The sequence below is a fragment of the Epinephelus fuscoguttatus genome, linkage group LG12 (assembly GCF_011397635.1).
Source record: "Epinephelus fuscoguttatus linkage group LG12, E.fuscoguttatus.final_Chr_v1".
Taxonomy (NCBI): Eukaryota; Metazoa; Chordata; class Actinopteri; order Perciformes; family Serranidae; genus Epinephelus; species Epinephelus fuscoguttatus.
Window position 1 is genome coordinate 22,833,317 of NC_064763.1, and position 23,675 is coordinate 22,856,991.

Genomic DNA, 23,675 nt, shown 5'->3' on the forward strand with positions numbered 1-23,675 from the left:
TCAGTTGGGAAGCAGTGGCACTGATGTGTAGAGTGTCAAATATTTGGGATTCCTGTAATTCAAGCCCATGTTCCATCGAAGGATGTTTCAGCATTGCACTGGTGTTTCCACCCTTATTTGAAAGTCTAATTTTACAGACAGCAGCACTGTTGTCATCTGTCTTCATGAAATAAAGCCACACTTTGGAGCATTTCTTCCTCTCTGATACGACTCCCTGTTGCAAGTTTCCAGCAGCATAGATGCACAAGTTTGAGGTCATTATTCTGCTATGTGCAACTGTCAGAAAAAAACATGCCAGCATCAATAAAAGGAGCTGATAAGGAGGCATATCATTCAGGTGGATTGGGCAATTTGTATTAGATTCTTATCCCTATGTCAGCGCTTGACCTTTGGGTTACAGTTTAACTGATAAAAGTGATACAGTTGGGCAGCCTACAAGCCAAGCCTAGACTTCGGTTTCACTCTTACTTGAAGGAGTAGTCCACTAATTTACCATACACTCCTATAAAATGTATTCAGTGCTATATCATATGTATCGCATTACCAGATTCTTGCCAAAACACAGCTTGTACATACCTACAAGAGATTAGTCCAAATGGCATTTACAGACAGAATGTAATTTAATTTATTGTAACTGCAGTCAAAGTGCAATTTTGCAGTCTTTTTCGATAATGTTTATCGCGCAAGATGTTATCGTTGATGACTTTAAAAAAAAAAAAAAGACTACATTGTGCAGCCCTAACTACAACTCGACTAAACAATTTGGCTGAAGGTTTCGAACCTAAATCTGGTATGCTAGTAGTGGCTAATACTTCTTCAACCTTCTAGCATCAAGCAGAGATGAGGAGGTCTGGTGAGCTCACTTCTTTTTCCACGAACGCAGACTTTGATGTATACAATCTGTGGAGTTCCCCTTTAAACACATTTCAAATCTTTTTACTGTTGATTGTCATGCAATGACTATAGTAAAGACGGACGACATGACAGCTCCCCAAAAATCCTGATGGCCCCCTGCTGGCTGTATAGGTCATAAACCCCGCCCCCTCCGTGCTAGCAGATGGGACACAGGTTGTCAAATTTTTTCCCCCAAAGATGGTTCCTGTCATTTTCATGTTGATGTATGTTCAAGTGTTCATTTTTCTTGTAAGTTTGGATTTAATTAGTTATTTGATGCAATGAAAAGTGGGTACAGCGTCATGTTTGACAGCTGTGTGTGCCAACTGGTGTGCTCATGATCAATGGCGCAACTCGTGATTGGGTTGCACAGGTTGCAACCAAAGTGGCTGCACCACTTCCTGATCATGACTGCGCGAGCTCTGGCTCCAAATGACAAAGATGCCAGTGCCTGTATCTGGGATATTTGGCTTCATTTTGTGGAGACACATTGCCTGTCTTTTTATACAGTCTATGTTTTTTATGTCATACAGAAATGAATGGGAACCAATGGCTGCCTGGAAGAGAAACTCATTTAAAACACTAAGGTTTGCTTTGGAAAATGGTTAACAGTTAGGCTGAATGATTGGTAGTAAACTGGCAAAAACATGCGTGCACCAGTACAGTCCTATTTAACAGACTGTACTGGTGCTTCATTGAATAATTTAAATGTTTGCATCATTCCTTAGCAAGTTAAGATCTTCCTTATACAGTATTGCCTTGTTGGGCTTACATCAGGTTCTTTTTCGTCTAATGACATTAACAACTGTTTTGTCTTTGTCCTTTGTCTGAGAAAACCTGTGCACTCAAGACAAGTCTCCTATGGATTCACTTGCACAAGTCAAACTGACATAATTTTTGTGGCAACAGCTCTGGGTCCTCCTGTGAGTATCAACCACAGAACTGACGACAGTAGGTAGCCTATCATTCATGAGTCCAGTCATATGCAAGCCTATTACACTAGCTGTGTGCAGTTACTTTAAAGAAAATAGTTCAGGAATTTGGATGTCGAGTCAAATGTTTGAAATCTTTGGCTGGTAACACGTGCTGTGTGACGATTTTAATGTGGAAAAAGAAGGTCAAAACGATCGATAACCCATTCTCATAAATACTCATTTAGGCCCTGCGGTATAACTGCCATGTTAGTTGCATCACCAATGCCAACAAAAGTGCCTTCTGTTTGATCACTAGGCCTTGAGCCAAAGACGAGCAACAGTAATAGCCTTGTAAAATGAAGAATGGTAACTGTAACAGGCACTTCTGCTTGCCTTCCTCAAAATGTAATCTGATAAATTGGTCATTCCCAAACGTCTGATGTCCAGTATATCAGTGCAAAGATCCATTCAGAAGTAACCAGACAAAACGCCCTGTTAAAATCAATAGTCATTCCCTTTTTTCCTTCCTGAACTCCACCATATAATTATTTTGTCTAGCTAGGACATGTTTGTTAGCTGAGAATACACTCTGTTCAAACTACATGATTGTAATGTTCTTTTTTCATCATTAATTATGCCCTTTAGCTGTATAGACTGTTAACATACTGGGTTATTTTAGTAAAAAAAAAAAACCTTAAAAAGTTGAGGGGTTGGAGGGCTAGGAATCCATGTGTCAGCATCAATGTTTATTAAATTTCTTTGTGGAGGAAAACTTACTGGGTTTGCTTCTGTATTGCCAAATATGTTTTAAAATGCTGTATTTTCTTACATGGAAAAGTGTTACATGAATGGTAGGAGGGTGCAAAAAAATTAATCTGTTCAAATCCATCTTACCTTAAGGGAAAACTGTGGAAAAGGTTGACATGAGAACATTTTTAATTGTGTCATTGTCATGTGGAAAATGATCTACCATTAAAACATTCCCTCTGAAACTACCTGTCATTTTACGTTATTTGAATTAAATGAAATGCTTAAAGTAGAGTGACTAAACTGAACGAGTACCACTGCTGTGGAATAATTTTGTTGTAATTGGGAACATGCCATCTTGCAATGGCCAGCAAGAACAAGAGGGACGAAAAATCAGTTTCAAGATACATATGGCGACTCTAGTGTCAAAAACCATCACATCCTACAGTTTTCACAATGTAATCGACATTTTTCAACCTGGATCCTGTTTCCCTGTGTTTTTGTGTCTATTTGACTAATGGGATCAACAATTTTTGAAATTGGTCCAATATTGAGCGAGAGCACTGCAGCCAGCAGCAATGAAAACATGCTGCAGTGTAACCACGCAGGGCATGTTTGCACTATCAGTTTACATCTTCTAAAAGTGCTTGTTTTGTCACTGACAGACTCAGATTGTTACTTTAAGTGACAACATTATGAAAGGGATCCCTACAGAGATAGACCTTTTTGTGAGAGTAAAATCCTTTTTGTTTGACCAGAAACAGCCCCATTATCATTAATCCCATCATGTAATATTTTAATTTTTCTCTTGTTATTTCTTCTTTTGCCTGCCTCAGGGACTGCAGATGGAAACTAGCTAAAAAGCTATAATCTGGTGCAATGCATCTTTACTCTGTTGAGTCCAATGTTCTCTGTACATGGTCCCTGGTGAAAAAAAATAAAGAAATTTAAAAAAAAAAAAAATCAGACTCCATCTAAATAAACAGCAATTTTATCATCATAAAACACTTCATTCAAAGTCAACAGAAACAATATAAGGGTGCTTTCACACCTGCCCTCTTTGGTTCGATTCAATCTAATGCAAGTTTGTTTGCCCCTAAGTGTGTTGTTTGGGCAGATGTGAACACAGCAATCGCACTCGGGTGAGCTCCAAAACAACCGGACTGAGACTTTCTTGTAGAGGTGGTCTGATTACAAGCGAACTCTGGTGCGGTTCGTTTGTGGCGACCTCGATCTGAACCAACTGCAGTCACATGACATATTGTTTGGGTTAAACATGAGCATGTTACAGTCCTGGAGGATTATTAATGCGCACCTCCTCCTGTACTGCCTTAATATGCACATTCAGCACATCCAATGCATCAAAGCATTGTTTTCTAGTTGGAGCCGCACCCCGTTTTCAAACTGTATGGTTTGACTAAAATGAACAATGACAGCAATATAGTCCACGATGAGCAGCGCTAAAATCAACCTGCGTAGTTGTCCCTCCATTGTGACATTAGAAAGTGTCACATTTATCTTGCAAGTGTACTCTTCTTCAACGTTTTGTTTACTTCCTGGATTTTTCCCACATTGAAATTCTGACCAATCAAGAGCAGCTTTCTGGTGCAGGCTTTTAAACTGGTCCGCTTGTAAATGCTGCCGTGAGAACACGAACCAGCTCTAGGCAAAACAAATTTGTAAAAACAAACAAAAAAAAGAGTCCCTCTTTCCGTTGTTCAATCACAAACTCTGGTTTGTTTTAAATAAATCCTTAATTCATCAAGTTAGATGCTGGTCTTCTACACGCTAAAATTACTGTTTATGTAGATGGAGTCTGGTTTGGCGATGGCGATTTCAGTATGATTCTGGTTAAACAAAAATGATCTTGCACTTTAACAAAAAGGTCAATCTCTGTAAGGATCCTTTCCATAATGTTGTCTGACAAAAAAAAAATCTGACTCTGAAGATATGAACCTGTGGTGAAGACAGAGCACTTTCACTGGACGTAAATTGAAAATTGGGGAAAAACTGGGACGTAGATGGACTAGTAAATCGAGGAGGCCCCGGGGCTATGTCTAAGCCTGTCAGTGTCAAAAACAAATACTTTTGGTGGATGTAAATTGATGATGTGAACATGCCCCAAGTGGTTACATTGCAGCCTGTTTAGCTGCTGCAGTCTGCAGTGTTTTCCCTCAGTACCGGAACTATTTCAAAAATTGTAATTAGGTAGCAATTAAGCTGAAGTAACCCCCTACATCAGACAATGCTTGGGTTTTTAGTACTTTGAATATCATTTATTCAAGTTTTTATTTTAACACTTATTTACATCTACGAATTTTCAGAAACCTAAGCCATATAGATTTAATAAGGCACTGAAGGATTCAGATTAATCAACAGGAAAAACTACTGGCTGCAACTGCAATAAAATGCTATTGAACACCAACCATATGTGACAGAGGATATTAAAACTAAGTACACAGTATCTCTCCGGTTGCCAAGTGAACCATGTGTCTGAACCCTGAGTCACTCTGACTGATACAGATTCAGTTCATTAGATTAATGTCTTAAGGAAGTTGTTCAAAGCGCTGTGTGTTAAATGACTCAATCTCAATCTCAAGTTGTGCAACAGTTATTGTGTAAATGGCGAGTACAGCTGGATCAAATCTATAAAAGCATCACAAATACTAAAAGGACTGTTTTTATTGCTTTTAAAATGTCAGTGACATCCTGTGAATGCATTTACTGCTCTGGTGGCTACTGTATGTCAACAAAAAATCTATTCAGTATTCATCCAGCTGTTACATGAATGTCGGTGGCGTGATGAGGGAGCATGCAGAGTCACTGATAGTAAAAAAATGTACGATTACAGTCACGCCACCATCAACAACCAACACGAACTTAATCCTTTAGGTGCGTGCTGAGTTTTTGAGAACATTCAGTTGCAGTGACTTAGAGGAACAGCACAAAGGCTGCTTAGTACAAAAGTAACGTCACAAGTGCTTTGAAAAATAAAAAAAAGTTTGCATATTGGGTCCATGTTTTGTCTTTAATAGCTTGATTCATATCAAAATTTCACATATAAAAATAAAACACTTCTATGATTAGGTTCAGCATTGTGATTCACATCAACATGTATTAAGTATCCTTGGGAAACACTAAAACTCTGCAACAGTTTTTATATCAAACTACTAAAACACTGAAAACAATCCCTCAAACAAACATATGGAGGAAAGGAAAATAGTACAGTGTCTTTGTATTTTGATGTGCTGTCTGTGCCAGGTGTAACTTGTATCAGCTGACTGGAGGAGAGCCAATCACCTATGAAGGAATTTGATTGGTATGTGACCTTGACCTTTTTATGATAGCAGTGGAAAGCACCGCCTCACAGATGTGTATCAGAATGTCCTGTAATAAAGTGTGACACCATCAGTCAGGTGTATCCTAGGAAGTATGATATCAAAAGTATGATTATTATTAGAAAATGTGGATTTCACTATTAATGGTGTATTCACATGAATTCAGGCAGATGGAGAACCCCTTCTGGAAGGAATAAACGACATAACGGAACATGCGTGACGATATGTTGCTATGGTGATGTATTGTTATTGACCTTAAAAAAACGAGACTTTCTTTGTTGCCCATATCAACCTGTAGACTGACTTCTATGTAAAGGACTCGGGACAGATTTTCCAGGAAAATCCAAATGATGTGATGTCTATGCGCGTTCCCGTGTCCCAGTGTGCTAACGTCAATAAACGGCTGGCACTCACCAAAACACAGAGTCCACACATGCTATGTTTTCATTTTAGCAATTTTGCAGCAGCGGCCTGGCAAAGACGGATCTTCATTTAGTGCCTTGTAGCAACTAAAATTCAGCCAGAGCGTGACTGAGCAGCGGGGATTTGACCAGCTAATTTTCTGTTGCTGCCATTACATGGGATAGGCCGCTGGCCACCGGCTTGCTGTGAACCTTAGAGTTGGCTGAATTCATGTTCCTACAGCAGCTTAAGTCTGAGCTGCTCACTCTCCTCCCAGGAAAGTAGTGTCCTTGTGGCCGGGAGTAAGGCAGGTGGTATCAGGCTGTGCTCGCTTGCTAATTTTTGTCTTACTTGTAGTCTGAGAAACACTAAATCCATCATATGTCACTGCCTTTCATGAGGGAGCTATGTAACGTCCACTTGTAATTTCTGTTGTGGAGGACAGCAGTTAAAATATTTAAACTTTGGACATCAATGCTGTCTGCTGTTGTTGCCAGTATTCTTTGCCAGCCTCACCTATCACGCTGCTCTCGTCCATTAAATTGATATCCTGTTTGTCGTCTACAGTCTGTCTGATTCCTTGTGAACGCAGCATGATGAGGCACTAGACACCAAATTTGATCAGCACCAAAAAATTGCTTTTATATTCTGAAAATATTCCGTATTTGTAGTTTATCTTGTATTTGTAGACCATAAGAAAAGCAAAACTAAATGGTGTTACATGGTAGTCATATGTATACACACTGAAGTGTCTTCAAAGGAATTGTTCGGAATTTGCTAAACTGCCTCGAGAAATTAACAACCTTTTTCCATGAGGCACAGTGTTTGTTTACATGGGATCAAGCCTGTCCTGGGATGGGTGCTCCAACCTGCGGGTGTCAGAGTGGGCAGGGGTACTTGGTCCACGGAGGTAGTCTCCTCGTTTCATTTGCCAGTCTCCAGTATCTCTCCTTCAGGATGAATGCTGCTGCTTTGGGCTGCCGCTGCCTGGTGAATACACCCTTCTTGTTCCCCACCACACGAGTGATCCCTGCAGAGACACAAGCGGGATCAACGAAAACCTCGTCACGTACGGGGAACAAATACAGAGGAGCCTTTTAAAATATTATGGAACAAAGGAAACCTGGTAATAATTATCCCTGTATGATTCTAACATTATCAGGTTACTGATCCTCGGTGCAGGAGTGTCTTTGACTTGTGTTTTTTGTTTTACAGCTCAATTGTGCTGCATTGTGTCCTGTGATTTTCTGTGTAGTATTTCCTATAATATCCATAGAGAAAGGATTTCAGTGAGAATCTGCTATAGGGGTCGAACAGGATTTAGTCAGACTCTATTTAATTTTAGCATTAGCCACACACCCTCCACCCAGCAGCATGAAAGATCTATACAATCAGCACAGTTTCAAGGTGGACACCCAAGATTAATGTCACCAATTCAGGTCTGACCAAATGTCTCCCCCTCTGTTCCTGAGTTATGACATTGAAAGATGGCCAGAAAAGTGTTTATGCAGAATATTATGATGTCACAGTGAAGCTGAACCTTGACCTTTTGGATATGAAGTTATTAATTACATCCTATTAGACATTTTTTCGAACTTTTGTCATATTTAACGGAGGAATTCTTGAGTCATGGCTAAAAACATGTTTTGTGAGGTCACAGTGACCTTGACCTTTGACCACCAAATTGTAAACAGTTCATTCTTGAGTGCAAGATGACATTTGTGCCAAAGTTAAAGATATTCCCTCAAGCTGTTCTTGAGATATCACACTCACAAGAATGAGACATACGTGGGGTCACAGTGACCTTGGCATTTGACCTTCAACCACCAAATTCTAATCACTTTATTCTTGAGTGCAAGATGACATTTGTGTAATTTGCAAGGCAAAAAAGTTGCAGTTTGTTGTAACATCTGGTAAAGGACTGTGAAAATATGTAATTAGAACGACTTCATGTCCAAAAGTCCTGTGAGTGACGTCATAACTTTCTCTTTAGCTGAAGCTACAGTGCTTGTGTGTTTGGCACAGAGATGTAGGCTTCTCACTCCAGCTGGTGGCGCTGTAGGTGACCGCCAAAAAACACAGCCCTGTCTGTATCATTAACAGAACCCTCAATATATTGCAGTCATGGAGGGAAATAAATGGCAGAATTCACTCAGCACACTAACAGGATTCATTGTATAGAGTAAGGTCAACGGCAGCCATTCTGGTTCTACAGGTTATGTTGAACTCCAGATGCAGGCAGTACCTTGTGCAGTCAAGAAGTCAGCAAAGTTCCAGATGAGTTCGCCAATGACATACTGTTTCCTCTTCTGGTCCAACACGCTGTGGTAGCTCTGCAGCACGACCTTCTGGTATTCCTCAGAAAACATCACAGGTGGATCCTGGAGAGTGAACAGAGAGCTTCTTAACCCTGACGTTAACACGTTTCTGGGGAAATGTGTTGCAATCAGAAACGCTGAGACTGATGTGGGAAGGCTGAGGTTTAGAAAAATCTGGAGTTAATTGAAGTGTGTGTGTGTGTGTGTGTGTGAGAGAGAGAATCCTCACACTGTGGAGTCCCGGCACTGCGTCTGCTCCGTATTCGCTCTGGATGATGGGTTTCTGGTACTTTCCATACCAGTTCTCAAACTGAGAGTTGAGCTGGATGGGGATGACCTCCAGGTGTCCTGGGTCATGGTACCAGGAGAAATAACTGTTCACACAGATTACATCCACATAGGGAGCCTAGAGACCACATAAGAGACAAAATATGAAACCCATGGCAATCCTGTTGGTAAACACAGTTTGAACATTTCTTTATGAGTATACATTACAAAAAAAGATTGTGCTGTGTTTTATTGATTAATTTATTAATTCATAGTGAAGCATCAGATTTTCTAGTAGCAGCAATCACCCGTAATGGGGCTAAATGCGAACCATTAATTCCATAACACCAGAGTGAATGTTTTTCCCCCGTATTTTCCAATATTACGAACTATAGAGCAGGGTCTTTATCGTCATTCATTCATTTTCCGTAACCGCTTATCCTGTTAGTGGTCACGGGGGCTGGAGCCTATCCCAGCTGACACTGGGCAAGAGGCAGGGTACACCCTGGACAGGTTGCCAGACTATCACAGGGCTGACCTACACCCCTACATTCACCTTTGGGGGTCCCCCACCTATAAAGGGGTGTCTCCTGCCTTACCTCTCCCCCTTTTGCTGTTGTACTCCATGGGAGAGGTAAGCGACAGTACGATCGTAATATTTGTGTGTTTTAGCGCTGTTAAGCTGTTTTTAAGTTTATTTTATGCTAACATAATCCTTTGTCACTTAATTTGTGTAGGGGCTGGAGTTTGTATGGTTGTGTATGATGGAGGATTTTTGTTTTCACCTCTTGTTGTCAGCTGTCAGGAATAATACTTTCAGTTAGCTGGCACAACTCGAGGGAGACACAGGACACGTCACACACTGACGCATATTAGAGCTACGTTATCTCAACAGCTACAGATAACAAATTTGCCGTTATCTTAAATTGGGTGGAAAGTTATACCCGGAAGATTACTGTGACAAATTAATTTCACACAACAGAATCCCATGACTTTTCCAGGCCTGTGAAATTCCATGACTTTTCCAGGTTTTCCATGACCGTGGGAACCCTGGATAGTGAGAACTTGTGAGGCAGAGAGACACTGTAGTGCTGCTTTTCTCCCCACAGTTAAATGTCTGGTTTATTTACAATTAGATTATATTATTGAATTAAAATATATGTTGACAGCCCTGATACATCGCAACTGAAAAAGGAAACTGCATGACTTCCCATCAACTCTTGTGACACTGAGCCAAAGAAACTGAACAGAATTAACATTCAAGGACATGATGCTATTGTATTTCTGAGATATTACACCTGGCCCTAACAAAAAATAAATTAAAACAACTGTAAAACTAAATATTTAAAAACCAAATCCCTCTGAAAAACTAAACTAAAATTAGCAAACACTCTGAAAGGCGATTAAATCCACTAAAATAAAAAGAAAACTAACTGAATTCAAGACTTTTATAATCTTGCAATGGAGTTTTCTCACTTTAGGCCATGAAATAGTGCAGCAGCAGTAACTTTTCACACGTTCCACAGTCTTTCGCTCTCAGGTGAGTAAATAGTGGCTGTAGGTAGTCGGGGACTGTAAACTAAATAATGCTTTTAAGCTGCAAAGTATGCCCTGGAGGAGATTCCACATAGCACAGGAATGTGAGGCATGTCAACAAGTAAGTCAACAACCTCTGAAGCTCAGCGAAGCAGTTTGACTCTTCCTCCTTTAGTCTTCATCAGGCTGTTATATTAACATACAGTCATGATCTGACTTGCCACACTGAGAGACACAATTTTGCTCTTCTTTTCTGCAAATGTTTCTTCACCCTACATAACCTTGAGACTGACAAGTCGCGACCTGTCATTCAGGAGAGGCGTAGCAATGTGTTATCATGGCACTGTGTACATTTAAACAGCTGTGAACCTGTTTTTGGGTGTTGCACCTGTTTTTGTCTTTCAGCTTTGACCCTTTTACAGTGTGTTCTCAGGTCATCAATGTTAGTTGTAATATTTTGGTCTCATTCAGTCTCAGAAGTCAGCTGTTCATTTTAAACCCTGTTTTCACTACCCAAAATAACATCCTGATTACAAAAGCACTTTGTTAAAAGCTAGCTACCTTGATCTCCTCGCCACCTCGTCCGCCCAAACATGGTCCCCTCTGGCGCCAAAAAACAAAACAAACCCAGTAAACCCTGCTAACATTGTGGCGAGAGGTGGGGTTAACCCTGAAAAGGTCTCCAGACTATCCCAAGGCTAACACATAGAGACAGACAACCATCCACGCTCACATTCACACCTACAGGCAAATTTTGCATGTCTTTGTAGAGAGGTTTCCCCGCCCAAGGGTTCAAACCAGGAACCCTCTTGCTATGAGGCAGCAATGCTAACCACTGCATCACTGTGCCACTCTTGTTTTACACAGTCTACAGCCTTGCAGCTAGTGATCTTTTCCTCTTCTCATATAAAACCCGGGAAAACAGCAACATTTAACAAATGTAATGGTACATAATTCGGCTCAATTACAACTCTCAAGGTTCACTGACAAAACAACTGTCTTATACTTAACACATTTTCCAAACAAATACAACATGTTAACGTTATTAGCACAAGCAAGCACAAAACAAACATTTTATTATAATGTCGATTCAACGCAGAAGCATAAATTCCGCATTAAACGTTCTTGCTAGCTCCACTAGCCATGCTGAGACTGCTAACGGTGCTAACAGAGCTAACAGTGATAACGTAGTAAACAAAGCTCAATGGGGTCTATGGCAAACACTGAGCTGCTTAAACATCTGGGTGACCTAGGGGGGGAGACAGGAGGGTGGGCACAGTGTTTCCACAGTATCGCTATTGTGTTTAGACAGTGCTAGTGGTAGTCGACGAATGAACAGCGCCACAAGCTAGCTCCCACCACACGCAGTGCAGTAAACTAAGAGCAGAATTAACCCAGAGACCAACAATTAATGGGTTATCTGTTGGCTACTTGGGAACCCCCGATAGATTAGCTGTTGCCTCCAGACGTTAAATTGTTGTCAGACCAATAGCCAAAGGGTTTAGAGATTAGCCAGAAAAGAACCAGTGCTGTTAAGCAAATGTTGCATTTGACATTTGCTAATTTATGTTAAAAACTTAGTGAAAAGTTTTAGCATCAAACCTTAAAACATGAGCTGTTAGCATCTCACATGTTCTGCCAACCTTTTCATAGTTTAAATGACTTTGAAAGTAACTTAACCCTGGGCTGTAAAGCAGTGTTTAACCTATGTGTTAAGCTGTTCTCTGTCTTGGCTGGAAGTCTCCAGTGTTTCACCTCTGACACAGTGAGCATGACTGATGGGAGTGGCTGGGTGTGCGCTCTGTTGGCCTGTAACCACACCCGACATGATGGTAATGTAACTGACCATTTGACACACCCCGAAGGATACTTCTATATCACTTGCATCGATGAAAATAACTTCTACCAGTGTGTTGAATAACAAACATGACAAATAGTTACTTCCTCATAGTGTTGATACTGTAAAAACTCACCCCTCTGTCTCTGGCATAGTTACTGTCTGTGATGTAAGTGACAGGCCTGGTTGGATCCAGATCTCTGGTGTGTTTTATCACCGTCCTGTCAGAAAAACAAGAAGCACCCCAAGCTGTTTACAAGGTTTATATGATGATGGTGTTATATAATCACCACAATGACACAAAGAGCTAACTGCAGCTTTGTCTGTTATAATTTCACTGTGACACAGCGCATCTGTGTTTTAATTATGTGTACACTTTGTTCTCTAACACACCCCGTACTGCCCTACCTGATAGGTAGTCAGGCAGGTCGATTATTTGTTTTCCTGAGGCCTTGGGCTGTTACTGAGCTCCAGCTTCATGACTACTTTTATTGCATTCCACATATCAGAGTAAAGGGAGAGGCTGCGGCTTAATAACAAACCAGTACCTCACACTCTCTCACACACAGTTTAAAGCTTTAAAGCTGCAGCACTAAACTTTTGTCTCCCCCCTCTGGCAGTGAAAAGAATTACACTAACGCTGTCGATGTATGATGATTATGATGTATGCCTGCAGGTGAGCTTGCTGCATCTTCCCCGTCTCCACGAACGCTTTAGGAACATCCACTCCATTCACATTAGGCTCTGCGGTATCACGGTATTACTGTATACCAGGGTGTATACAGTCCATTAAGTATGATTTTCAATACCATAAAAAATACAGTCACTTCTGTTTCCATTAAACTTACAGATGGCGCAGCAAACAAATACTGTCATATACCGTATACCCTGCCGAAACTTCAGAAAAGCATGAAGGTATGACAAAATGGTTACCACTCGATCCTACTTCACATCTGAACAAAAGGACCATCACTCACTTGAAATAGAATTCAGCAGGGGGCATCTCTGCAGCCGGCTCATTGGCTACCGACCACATCACCACAGAGGGATGGTTCTTGTCCCGACGTACGAGCTCGTCCATGACGTCTAGGTGATGGGCCAGGGAGGCGTTTCCAAAACTGCGACTACATCAACGACAAAAGGCACAGCACACAGTTAGTTAAAATCTCATGGAAAGTTCAGCTGAAGCTTCAGCAGCCTGCGTTAGTCAAATCAAGAGGGTATCTTCCAATATAGTACGGTCAGTATGGTCTTGAGATCAACTTGTCCTTTAAACATTCATCTCTTGAAAATGGATATTTTGGTATCATCCAGGTTCCCACACATTTTCATGGACAAAATTTTAAAACTTTTCCAAGACTTTTCAAGGACCCATCATTTTTTTCTTGCCAAACTCGCACAAACGTATCAAATTCAAACTCTATTCAAACATAATTTCAGTTAGCTGGCATGGAGGGAGGGATCAAACGCACAGAGAAAATGATGAAACGTACATGATGGTAAAAAAAACCCACACACACATTTTAGAGGTATGTTACGTTATCGTCAGCAACAGAAAATAAATTGTTCATTATGTTACATTACCTGGAAGGTTATTCTCAGTAGATTGCTGTTAGCGTTTCATTACATAACACAACAAAAGTCCATGACTTTTCCAAAACTTGCAGTGATTTGTTATAATTCCATGACTTTTTTCAGGCCTGGAAAATGTGATTGTGGAATTCCATGACTTCTCCAGGTTTTCCATGACTGTGGGAACCCTGTATTTTTTAACACAAGTAAATGACAAATCAACATGTCTACAGTTGTGCTAGCATCTAAGTGAGTCTGTCCTCAGGCACAGTGTTGTTTTGAGCTAACTGCTAACATTAGCATGCTAACAAGCACTTAATACAATAAAGCACAGCGGAGGCCTGTCAAATTACAATTTTGACCTTTTTTTAATAATTTAATTTAATTTTATAATGCGATTAGCTATCTTTTTCACCCAAATCCAAATCCCAGTTATTCAAAAATACCTCATTTTCAATACTCTGTATAGAATATGCATCTTTTATCACGATGCATTTTCCAAATGAAAGTCCCAAAAGTAGACTGTGTGCAGACTTTCATAATCACTGGATCTGGGTGTGTCTAGTCTGTAACTTAGCCAGGATTTCTTTCAACATGACCCTTTACTGTATTACACAATCCTAACTTAGACAGGGTGGAGTTTCTTGAATATCAGTTTTGTTGCTTTAATTTAACAGGTTGTTTCTACAGAAGCTCAGAGAGGCAAGTGAGGGGAAAACAAATCAAGTGATCCATTTTTTAAAGTCTGCTCTAAATGATTTTCTCTCCCGTGTTCATGACTCTGAAGATCAGATGGAAAAAAGTTTTTGCCAGGATCATTTTTTTGTTACTTTTTCAATCTGTGAAAACAAGTGAGAAAAAAAAGTTTGCAAGCGAAATTTTTATTGTCAAGATACTTTTTTTTAAGTGCTTGTTGTAATACTTATTTTGGCCACAAGATGCTGAATGGCACCACCACTCCATGTTCGAAGTAAAACTAAAAGCATTCATGTTTTCTCCCAGGTGAGTTTTAATTTCTCTGTAACATTACTGTCACGTCTTTCTTTTGGCTGGAAATGTTTTTTAATCGGCGCTTATCTGCCGTTGCTAATGGCTAACCAACAGCTAAATCTTCCACACTGGACCTTTAAATCATAAACAGAGGAGAAGAAACAATTCAGATTAGACTAAGAAAATGGATCTGTTTCTCATTTGCTTCTTAGGGCCTCTGGAGTTTTCACAACGTAATGGACACCACACAGAAGTCTCTCTACTGTGACTAACAGATGTTCACACTCTGAACCCTCAAATGCACCAAAAGGTGGCAGAAATGTGAACTTACATGTCTTTGATGCCCACCCCTGGGCACTCATCTATCACTACAATGCCGTGGCGGTCACACATCTGCAGGATCTCCTCAGCGTACGGGTAGTGACTGGTGCGGAACGAGTTCGCCCCCAACCACTTCAGTAAGTTAAAGTCCTTGACGATCAGGGGCCAGTCGAAGCCTTTACCTCGAATCTACAACACAAAGTAAACAGAAGATTTTTTAAAAAATCAAACTTCCTATCTGTTATCAGAAATGAAACGTCCATGTGACTGAACTCAGGTAAAGTCTTTTGGTACAGGTTTTGCTTCCCTCTAGTGGTACTCACGTCAGAGTCCTCATGCTTATTGACTCCATGGAAGTAGAAGGGCTTGTTGTTGATGAGGAACTGTGTGCTGGTGACGTTGACCGTGCGGATGCCGACTGGTAGAGTGTACACATCCTCATATGTTGACCTCTCATCGGCTGCCATTAAGCGAACCTGGGTGTTAAAGTACAAATGTCAGAAACATCTGTTAACACTGTTAAAGACGAGGTTGTGATGACAGTGCAAAAATATCAGGTAAAGACGAAAAGTGAAAAAAACTACAAACATATTGTTACATATCAACCAGAATGTTTTAAATATCACACAGTTTATGTATTTTTTTTTATTATATTTTTATTTATTTATTTTATAAACATTGAATTATCCTCCTGAATTTAGCTTGAGCACAAAGTGGAGAATATACTCTTGGTCCTGGAGATAAATATGCTGCTGAGTGCATTAAACACTGTTTACACTAAACAGTTAAATTATTCTATCTCAAGCCAACTGCCTTGTTACTCTCACAAATCCAGTGGCAAATACATGAATGAATAAATAAAAAATAAATAAATGAATTTAAAAACGACTAAATATATATTTTATATACACAGGTTTTAAAATAAATTAAAAATAAATATTTTTTTTAAATGGATATTTGCCCCTCTGTTTACAAAAATAAATCGGCCCACAAATTTTGTTTTAAAAATATTTCAGTCCACACTAGGACATAAAACGACCCCAAACGCTCACCGGTGATTTCAGCAGTCTCCCCTCGTCACAAAGATAGTTCAGTGTCAGGCTAACCTTTTTGAAAACAACAACAACTGGAAATCTCATATAAAATTAAAAAATTATAAATATATATACAAATTTTAAAGTAAATAAAAAACAAATAAATGTAAGAATTAATTAAAATAAATAGAAGGAAAAATTAAATAGTAAAGTAAATTAATAAAAAGCTAAATAAAAAAAAAACAAATTAAAACAGAAACATCAGTTTATGCCTTCATTTATTTTTTGGTACATTTAGGCCCTGTCTACACGTATACAAGTATTTTTTAAAAACAGATATTTGCCCCTATGTTTAAGAAAATAATTCTGTCCACACAAAATTGTGTTGGTTTTATAACATACCTCAGTCCACACTAGAACACAAAAACAACCCCGAACACCCGCCAGCATCTTCAGCAGCCTCCCCTCGTCAAAGGTCATAAAGTGTACAGGCTAACGTTGCCTTTCTCAAAACACCTACAGATCTCGTCACTGCTGATTCCTGTTCATTTTAAGGATGAGGGAGTTCACTCAAACATATGACTGATGCTCTGGACATGCTGAAGTTTTCCTTCAACTTCTCACTGACAAAAATCCCACTCTTGAAACTGTACCACCATCTGCTGGTTTGACCGATCCTGATCCAAAAACATAGTTTCTGGTGGACTCTAAAGACACTATGCAAGACGTTCTTAAAAAATAAATAGACTCATACAGATTTAATCCCTCTCAATCACTTATGAAAAGTTAGTGATCAGGTGTCACACCGTCAGCAGTAGGCATTCAAGAGACACAGCACAACTATAACAAGGTGAAAGGCCAAATGAGAGTGAACCTGGGGTTGTCTATGACTTTCCCTGGTGAGTGTGTTTACAAACTGCATGTGATACCTTTAAACTGCGGATGCTAAGATGAGGCTGTTTGTCCGTTAAGTGTTGCAGTTTAAGTGAAAAGTAATCATTATACCAAGCAGTGCTAACAAAAAGTTATCAAACCACTAGTCTGTCATTATCAGAATTTACTTACTTATTTACGTAGAATTCATTTATTTATTTTTGGCAGCTTAAATCCAAATAGTAACCACAACAATGCTCATGTGATCTGCACCTGAACGTGACTTTGACATGTATGTAAGCATGTGGTCTCACCTCTAGAGAGTACAGGTACCCTGGATTCTCATGCATCAAATACGGCCACCACAGCTTGACATCCACAACTTTGAGCACTCCAGATGGCTCCTCGGAGGAGGCCACACAGCGGCCATCTTTGTCTATCAGAGTGACCTTCAGGGCGGCTGTGGCTGCGGCTGCACCTTGGACCGACACCTTGTATTTGACTAGACCTGAGACACACAGGGAAGACAGCACTCTGAGTAACGTCACAGACCAAAGTCTGTCTCTCTGCTACATCAATAATTGTTAACTAGCAGAGGTGCATCTGTGCTAGTGAGGGTTTAAATTCAAGTAAATTTTTAGTTCATCATATTTATTAATTTACCAGTGTTGTCCAAGAAGTCAGTCACCACGGTGATGTCATCCACATAGGCCTTAGGGGTCGTGTACAGCAGTACAGAGCGATGAATGCCAGCATAGTTGAAGAAATCAAAGTAGATGTTTTGCACAAAAAAACCATCAGGATACCTGTCAAGCAATCACATTTTCATTATTATCGGAATACTGTAATTAATTTGCCTTTTTTTTTTAAACTTTATTGTAAAGTGAATGTACAGAGGACAAAAAAAATGATTCAAGTATAAATAAATACACAAATAAATATGTAAATTTTAAGTTAGAAAATAGAATACATAATAAATACCTAAATGTAAAATAAATAAAAGTAAGTAAAATAAAAACAGGCACGGATAAATACATAAATATGTGATTAAATAAATAAATAAATGCATAAATAATGGTATCAATTTGAAAATAAATATACAAATGCATAAATACATTGATAATTAAACAAGATATAATTAAATATCTCAAATGTATGTCTTAATTTTTTGTACAACTATATGCAATGGTTCATTTATTTATTTATTTAAATATTTATTTCAACATTTTTTATTGATTTATTGACACTAATGTCATCATTTTGGTCCTCCATATATAATGTGCTATATAAATAAATGTATATGTGTAGATTTTATTGTTGTTGTTGTTGTTGTTGTTGTTGTTGGGCTTACTTGGTGCGGTCATCCATGTGTTGGATGGTTCCTGGAGGCAGAGTGTTCAGACTCAGGGTGTTGTTGACTGCGATGGTGATCCTGCATGGCTGAGTCGGGTCTTTCCTGATAACACTCCCTATCTCAGCCTCAAAAGGAAGATGGCCGCCTTTATGCTCCGTCACTTTCACCCCGTTCACCCACTGCAACAGGTAAAGACAAAGCATCCACATTAACTCCATCACATCGTGACCAGAGCAGGATTTATAAGGGATGGGGTTCATGTCTAAAAACTGCAAAAAGTGAAGCAGGTGACTTTTATCTTTCCGTCTCAGCCACATGTGACACTCACCATCACAGAGTTATAGTGGGCACTTCCCACTCTGATCACCACTCTGGTTCCTTCATCTGTGATCCAGCGAGTGGGCACCACCACCTCTCGCTCATACCACACCCAGCCAATGAAATCTCTCAGTGAGGCGTCCTGGGTGATGTCATTGTAGCTGGCAGGAACTGGCATCTCAATCACCGGGCCGGTCTGGGGAAAATAAAACTTTAATTAAAAGGTGATATTTCATCATTTCAGTATCTGCTGATACAGATTCACAGTCGCTGTAGATAACACAGCTGCACACTGCAAACATCAGATACATTATTTTAAAATCACTCTGCATCCAACCTGTTCCTTAGGGGACTTTGTATGTTTCTTTAAATTAACCAAGTAAACAAACTAAAATATTTTATAATGGCTTTTATCACTTAGTACAGCAATCTTATTCTTATTTCTTTATTTCTTTTCTTTTATTATTATTTATAAAATAACCCAGTAAACAAAACTGAAATATTTTTAATATGGCATTTATCACAATTCCAGTCACCACAGCATTATTATTATTGTTATTATTTTTTATTATTATTATGATATTACATTTATTTATCTATTCTAAATAAAATAACCAAGTACCAGTACAGCATTATTATTTTTTATTATTCTTATTATTTTAAACAAAATAACACAGTAAACAAACTAAAATATTTTTAATATGGCATTTATCACATTTCCAGTCAGCACAGCATTATTATTATTATCATTTTTATTGTTATATATTACGTTCAATTATTTGTTCATTTGAAATAAAATAACCAAGTTAACAATCTCATTATGTTTTTGTATAGCTTTTTTGCATAGTTCTGCAGTGCTTTAAGAAAAACAGTTCTTGCATCCAGCTCCTCCTTTATGGTTTTTGTTTGTTTTTACAAAATAAGTAAACAAACTCAAAATATTTTAATATGGCTCATCACAATTCAACTTCATGCAGCATTATCATTTATTTTTTATGGTTTTGGCATAGTTCTGCAACTATTTTAATATGGCTTTAGTCACAGTTCCAGTTAGTACAACATTAGTTTTTGATTTTATTTTATTTTTTTATTGATTAATTGACTCATCGTTAGAGCTCTACTCTTCAGCACATCACATTACTGCGACAAAAGTTCCCCTTACTTTTGTTTTTTTAAAAAATGAGACTTCTGCTTTTTGGGACACTTCAACACACCAAAACATTTCAACACACCAAAACTCCCTTAATTATTATTATTTTTTTTTAATTTATTTATAATGGTTCACTTTAATAGTGAACCATTATAAATTAAATAATAATAATAATAATAATAATAATAATACAGTTTCAGCAGAACCAGAATAAGGTTATCAAGTAGGTTTTCACTTTTGAGGAGTTTGCCTTGGTGTCTGGTGCACACAGTAAACATATTAAGAGGAAATAAACAATAAAGGCCAAGTATTGCAAAGGTCAAGAACATAAATGTAAATTATAACAGTTACAATAAAAGTATTAAAAAAAATACTGCAAAGAAACTCATTAAACAGTTTTAAATGAGAAAGCTGAACAGTTTTGTGCAGGATGTGGACAGATATTGATCAGAGGATGTGTCACAGTTCACAGGATAGATAAAATTTGCATTTATCAAAAGACTCGTTAAACTGTGAACCAATCAAAGTGCTCTGCTGTGAACAGCTGTTAGCCTCTGTCCCCCTCACCTCAGACAGCCGACTCTTGTACCAAGCCTTCTCAAAGCCCAGGTTCCTGTTTGGAGACCTGTCGGCTCTGAAGTCCCACAGCCCGTTCAGCTCCTTCACCTCTCTGGAGGAAGACTCCCGGGGGAAGAGCATCCCGGTGTCCAGCAGACATCCCGCCTCAAACACGGTGAACAGGCACAAGACACGGAACAGCCCGGCCCGTTCACACAGCGGCATTCTGAACAGATACACTTCTGCTCTGCTGCAAAGTTACTACCGCAATTTTCTCCACTGAACCAGTCACATGATGACATTTATAGTCACGTGACCAGAGAGCGGCTTTCTCGCGATGCCTTCAGGTACTGTGGGAAACATCTTGAATGTCATTTAACGTTAACAACAAAAAATAATTATAATATATATTTCAACTTTTTAGATTTTATCAAAATTTACCCAGGAAGTCAACATACAAACCATAATGCTATAGGACGGAGATCATGGGTTCAGTATTTATATTACCATTAAATGTTGTTAAATAATTAAATTATTTTTTTGTTTAAAGTCATGGTTGAAAGGACGCCCTGGCATAACTTAATTTTAAATCCACAAGATTCAATAATGCTGGTCCCAAGTCATCATTCAAGGATGCAACATTGAAGAGAAGACACAAGATGGCGCCAGACACTCACACATCAGAGTCAAAGGCAGCACACAGACACATCAGTAGTGTAATCTTATAGGCTGAAAGTGTCCAACAGCGCCTCCACATCCCAAATTTTCCTGCAGTACATGGACCGATTGACCTGCCAGGAGCCATTTGCTCTTCCTTTGATGCCTTGTTTGTGGAAATCAGGTCAAACACAAATGTATACAGGAATATACACCACACCCAACAAACTGGCGGTGGCGGTGGTGGTGTGGTAGTTGATGAGGTAAATAGGTAGGTTATTGACAGGGAAGTGAGTATGGTCTCTTAAATACTCCAGTGACATTTTGGCAGATAGTTGGGTTATGCTGTTAACAGCCAGGTCGTGTACCCTCCACTACACCACAGTCTGGCGGTCAGGCACTGGCCATGAACTGCAGCACCTCTGGTACAGATCCACCTACTTGGGGCATCTGTCCTTCCTGTTATTTCCTCACATTGCTCTACTGTCCAAATTTCTAATAAAGGCGTAAAATGACCCCACGCCCACCACCTTTGTCTTCCCAGTATTGTTGTCATATTGTAGCCCTACATAGCAACTGTGTTTGGAGACAATGGTGTGCCATCATCCTGAAGTGGCAATCATGGAATGAGGGTTTGGCTCAGGTTTTCTATCCATCTATTCCTGAGGGCACTACTGTAGAAACGATTATGGGCACAACTTCCAGTGAGATAGTGGGACTAGCAGTAAGCTAGTTAGTCCCATAGACTGTCTGTGGTTAGTCCCAGTGGCTACTCTTGGTGGCTACTGGCCAACGCTGGTTCTTTTCCAAAGTAATTTGCCTTCAGTTTAGGAAATATTGATTTATTTTTTAACAAATATTTAACTAATGATAACTTAGCATTCTCTAAAATGTCTTTGCAGAGCTCTGGTAGCTGTTGCACTGTCTGTGTCTGTAACTATGGGTGCAGATCCCGGGGGGGATGGGGGGGACATGTCCCCCCCCAAATTCTGAAAAACACAAATTGTCCCCCCCAATTCTAAATAGCTTAAATGATTGAAATTGAACAAATGTATACAGTAGTCCTATATACTGGGAGAAAGGGAAGATGATGAGGAGGAATGGGAATCCGTGAGAGGCGAGAGATGAGAACGTGAGTGGACATAACATGCCTGAGACCCTGAAACTAGATGTAGCATTAACTAAGAGCGAAGCAGTGAAAAGGAGGGTGATGGCTGGTTCCATGTACTACTGGCTGTTTAAGAGAAATAAACAGTAAAGGTAAGCATATGAATCTCTTTGTAGTGCTTTTTGAATGACTTGGTGATGGTGATGAGCCTCTATGAAATCGTGAAATATGCTGGCAATCTCAAGCGTTCTGTGGGCATGATTTGCACGCATGCAATTAAAAAAAAATCACAACTGATTGTGTCCCCCCCAAACTTGTCATCAGATCTGCACCCATGTCTGTAACGACTCACAACCAGTTTAAGCTAAATTTGTGTCTTCAGCAACTGTGTGTTGAACATGTGACCAGAACAAAAAGAGATTGTTCCTGTTGCCATGTTTACCACTGATATGAGAAATAAAACCACAAGAGTTTCACCAGTGATAGCGAGGAGAATGACACCTAGGCTGACAGGTCCGTCACTCAGCGTCAATACATAATATCCCTGTTATTTGTGAATGTGTAAAAAGTAAAAAAAATACACATAGCATCTGTGAGTGTTGCACATACAGTGCAGTAATTTACCCATTCAAAAAAGAGATTTATGCTGTGTATCTTACTTCAGTGGACGTAACAAACTGCATTTACTCAGAGATGTAGCACCAAATTCTGGGCCCCATGCGGAAGCAGTCTCTGTGGGGCCCCTCGTCCTTCCTCTCTCCATCCATCTCTCACACACCTTTTGAAACTTTTTGTGTTCACAAAGTCAGTTTGCTTTCTTTCCCTTTCCTTTCCTTTTTATTTTTGGAACCCTATTTCCTTGACGAAAGACATGACAGTGTACGTTAATCATAATCAATTGTTCACTCTGCTCTGAGCTGCGTTTAGTGAGAGGGGCCTCAGAGAGTTTCTACTATTTTTTTTTATATAAAGTTCAGTCTTATAAGTGATATAAGTATAATTAATTTTATTTATTTATTTATTCAATTCAATTCAATTCAATTCAATTTAATTTAATTTAATTTATAGGGACGATAAAATTTAACATAGTTCCAGTACAGTATGGGACTGCTGTGTGGCACAGAGTTTATAGCTATTGCTAATTTTCAACTCTTGTCCCTAGTCAGGCTTTTACATGTAGACCTAAAATGTTATTGAAAATATACAATTATACATCTACATGAAAATATGGGGCCCTTCTACTGCTGTAACCAGATGTTTGTTGAGATGCACCCTTTCTTACAATCTGAGGTGTTAACTACTGTACATAATGTAAAATACAAATTGTAAAATATGTTTCATGCACGTATATAAATCAGAACACATTTAAAATGCAACAAATACAACATATAATACAAAAATCCACAATAAAACAACTATTCAAACATAGTGGCCTCTCAAGAAAAACAAACACATGTCTCTGTCACCACATTCTTTATGATGCCATT

At 39.1% G+C, this 23,675-nt stretch overlaps 1 protein-coding gene across 1 annotated transcript; it reads right to left on the minus strand.

The window, feature by feature from the left end:
- Positions 1 to 5,564: 5,564 nt before the first annotated feature.
- gusb (glucuronidase, beta) lies at positions 5,565 to 20,709 on the minus strand. Its single transcript, XM_049591451.1, has 12 exons — positions 20,433 to 20,709; positions 18,726 to 18,911; positions 18,395 to 18,576; positions 17,707 to 17,849; positions 17,358 to 17,551; positions 15,460 to 15,612; positions 15,147 to 15,325; positions 13,231 to 13,377; positions 12,390 to 12,474; positions 8,843 to 9,019; positions 8,541 to 8,676; positions 5,565 to 7,325 (listed from the first exon to the last, which is right to left on the minus strand). Exons 1-12 carry the CDS (start codon positions 20,646 to 20,648, stop codon positions 7,174 to 7,176), a joined length of 1,950 nt encoding a protein of 649 aa, XP_049447408.1. The 5' UTR covers positions 20,649 to 20,709; the 3' UTR covers positions 5,565 to 7,173.
- Positions 20,710 to 23,675: the final 2,966 nt, after the last annotated feature.

Bases quoted from the DNA above. Each gene is read 5' to 3' on its own strand.
- gusb (XM_049591451.1), bottom strand. From the start codon at position 20,648: ATGCCGCTGTGTGAACGGGCCGGGCTGTTCCGTGTCTTGTGCCTGTTC. The intron at 18,577-18,725 runs GTGAGTGTCACA...TACCTGTTGCAG, and splicing joins CCCACTATAACTCTGTGATG to TGGGTGAACGGGGTGAAAGT. The intron at 13,378-15,146 runs GTAAGTTCACAT...TCGTTGATGTAG, and splicing joins GGGGTGGGCATCAAAGACAT to TCGCAGTTTTGGAAACGCCT.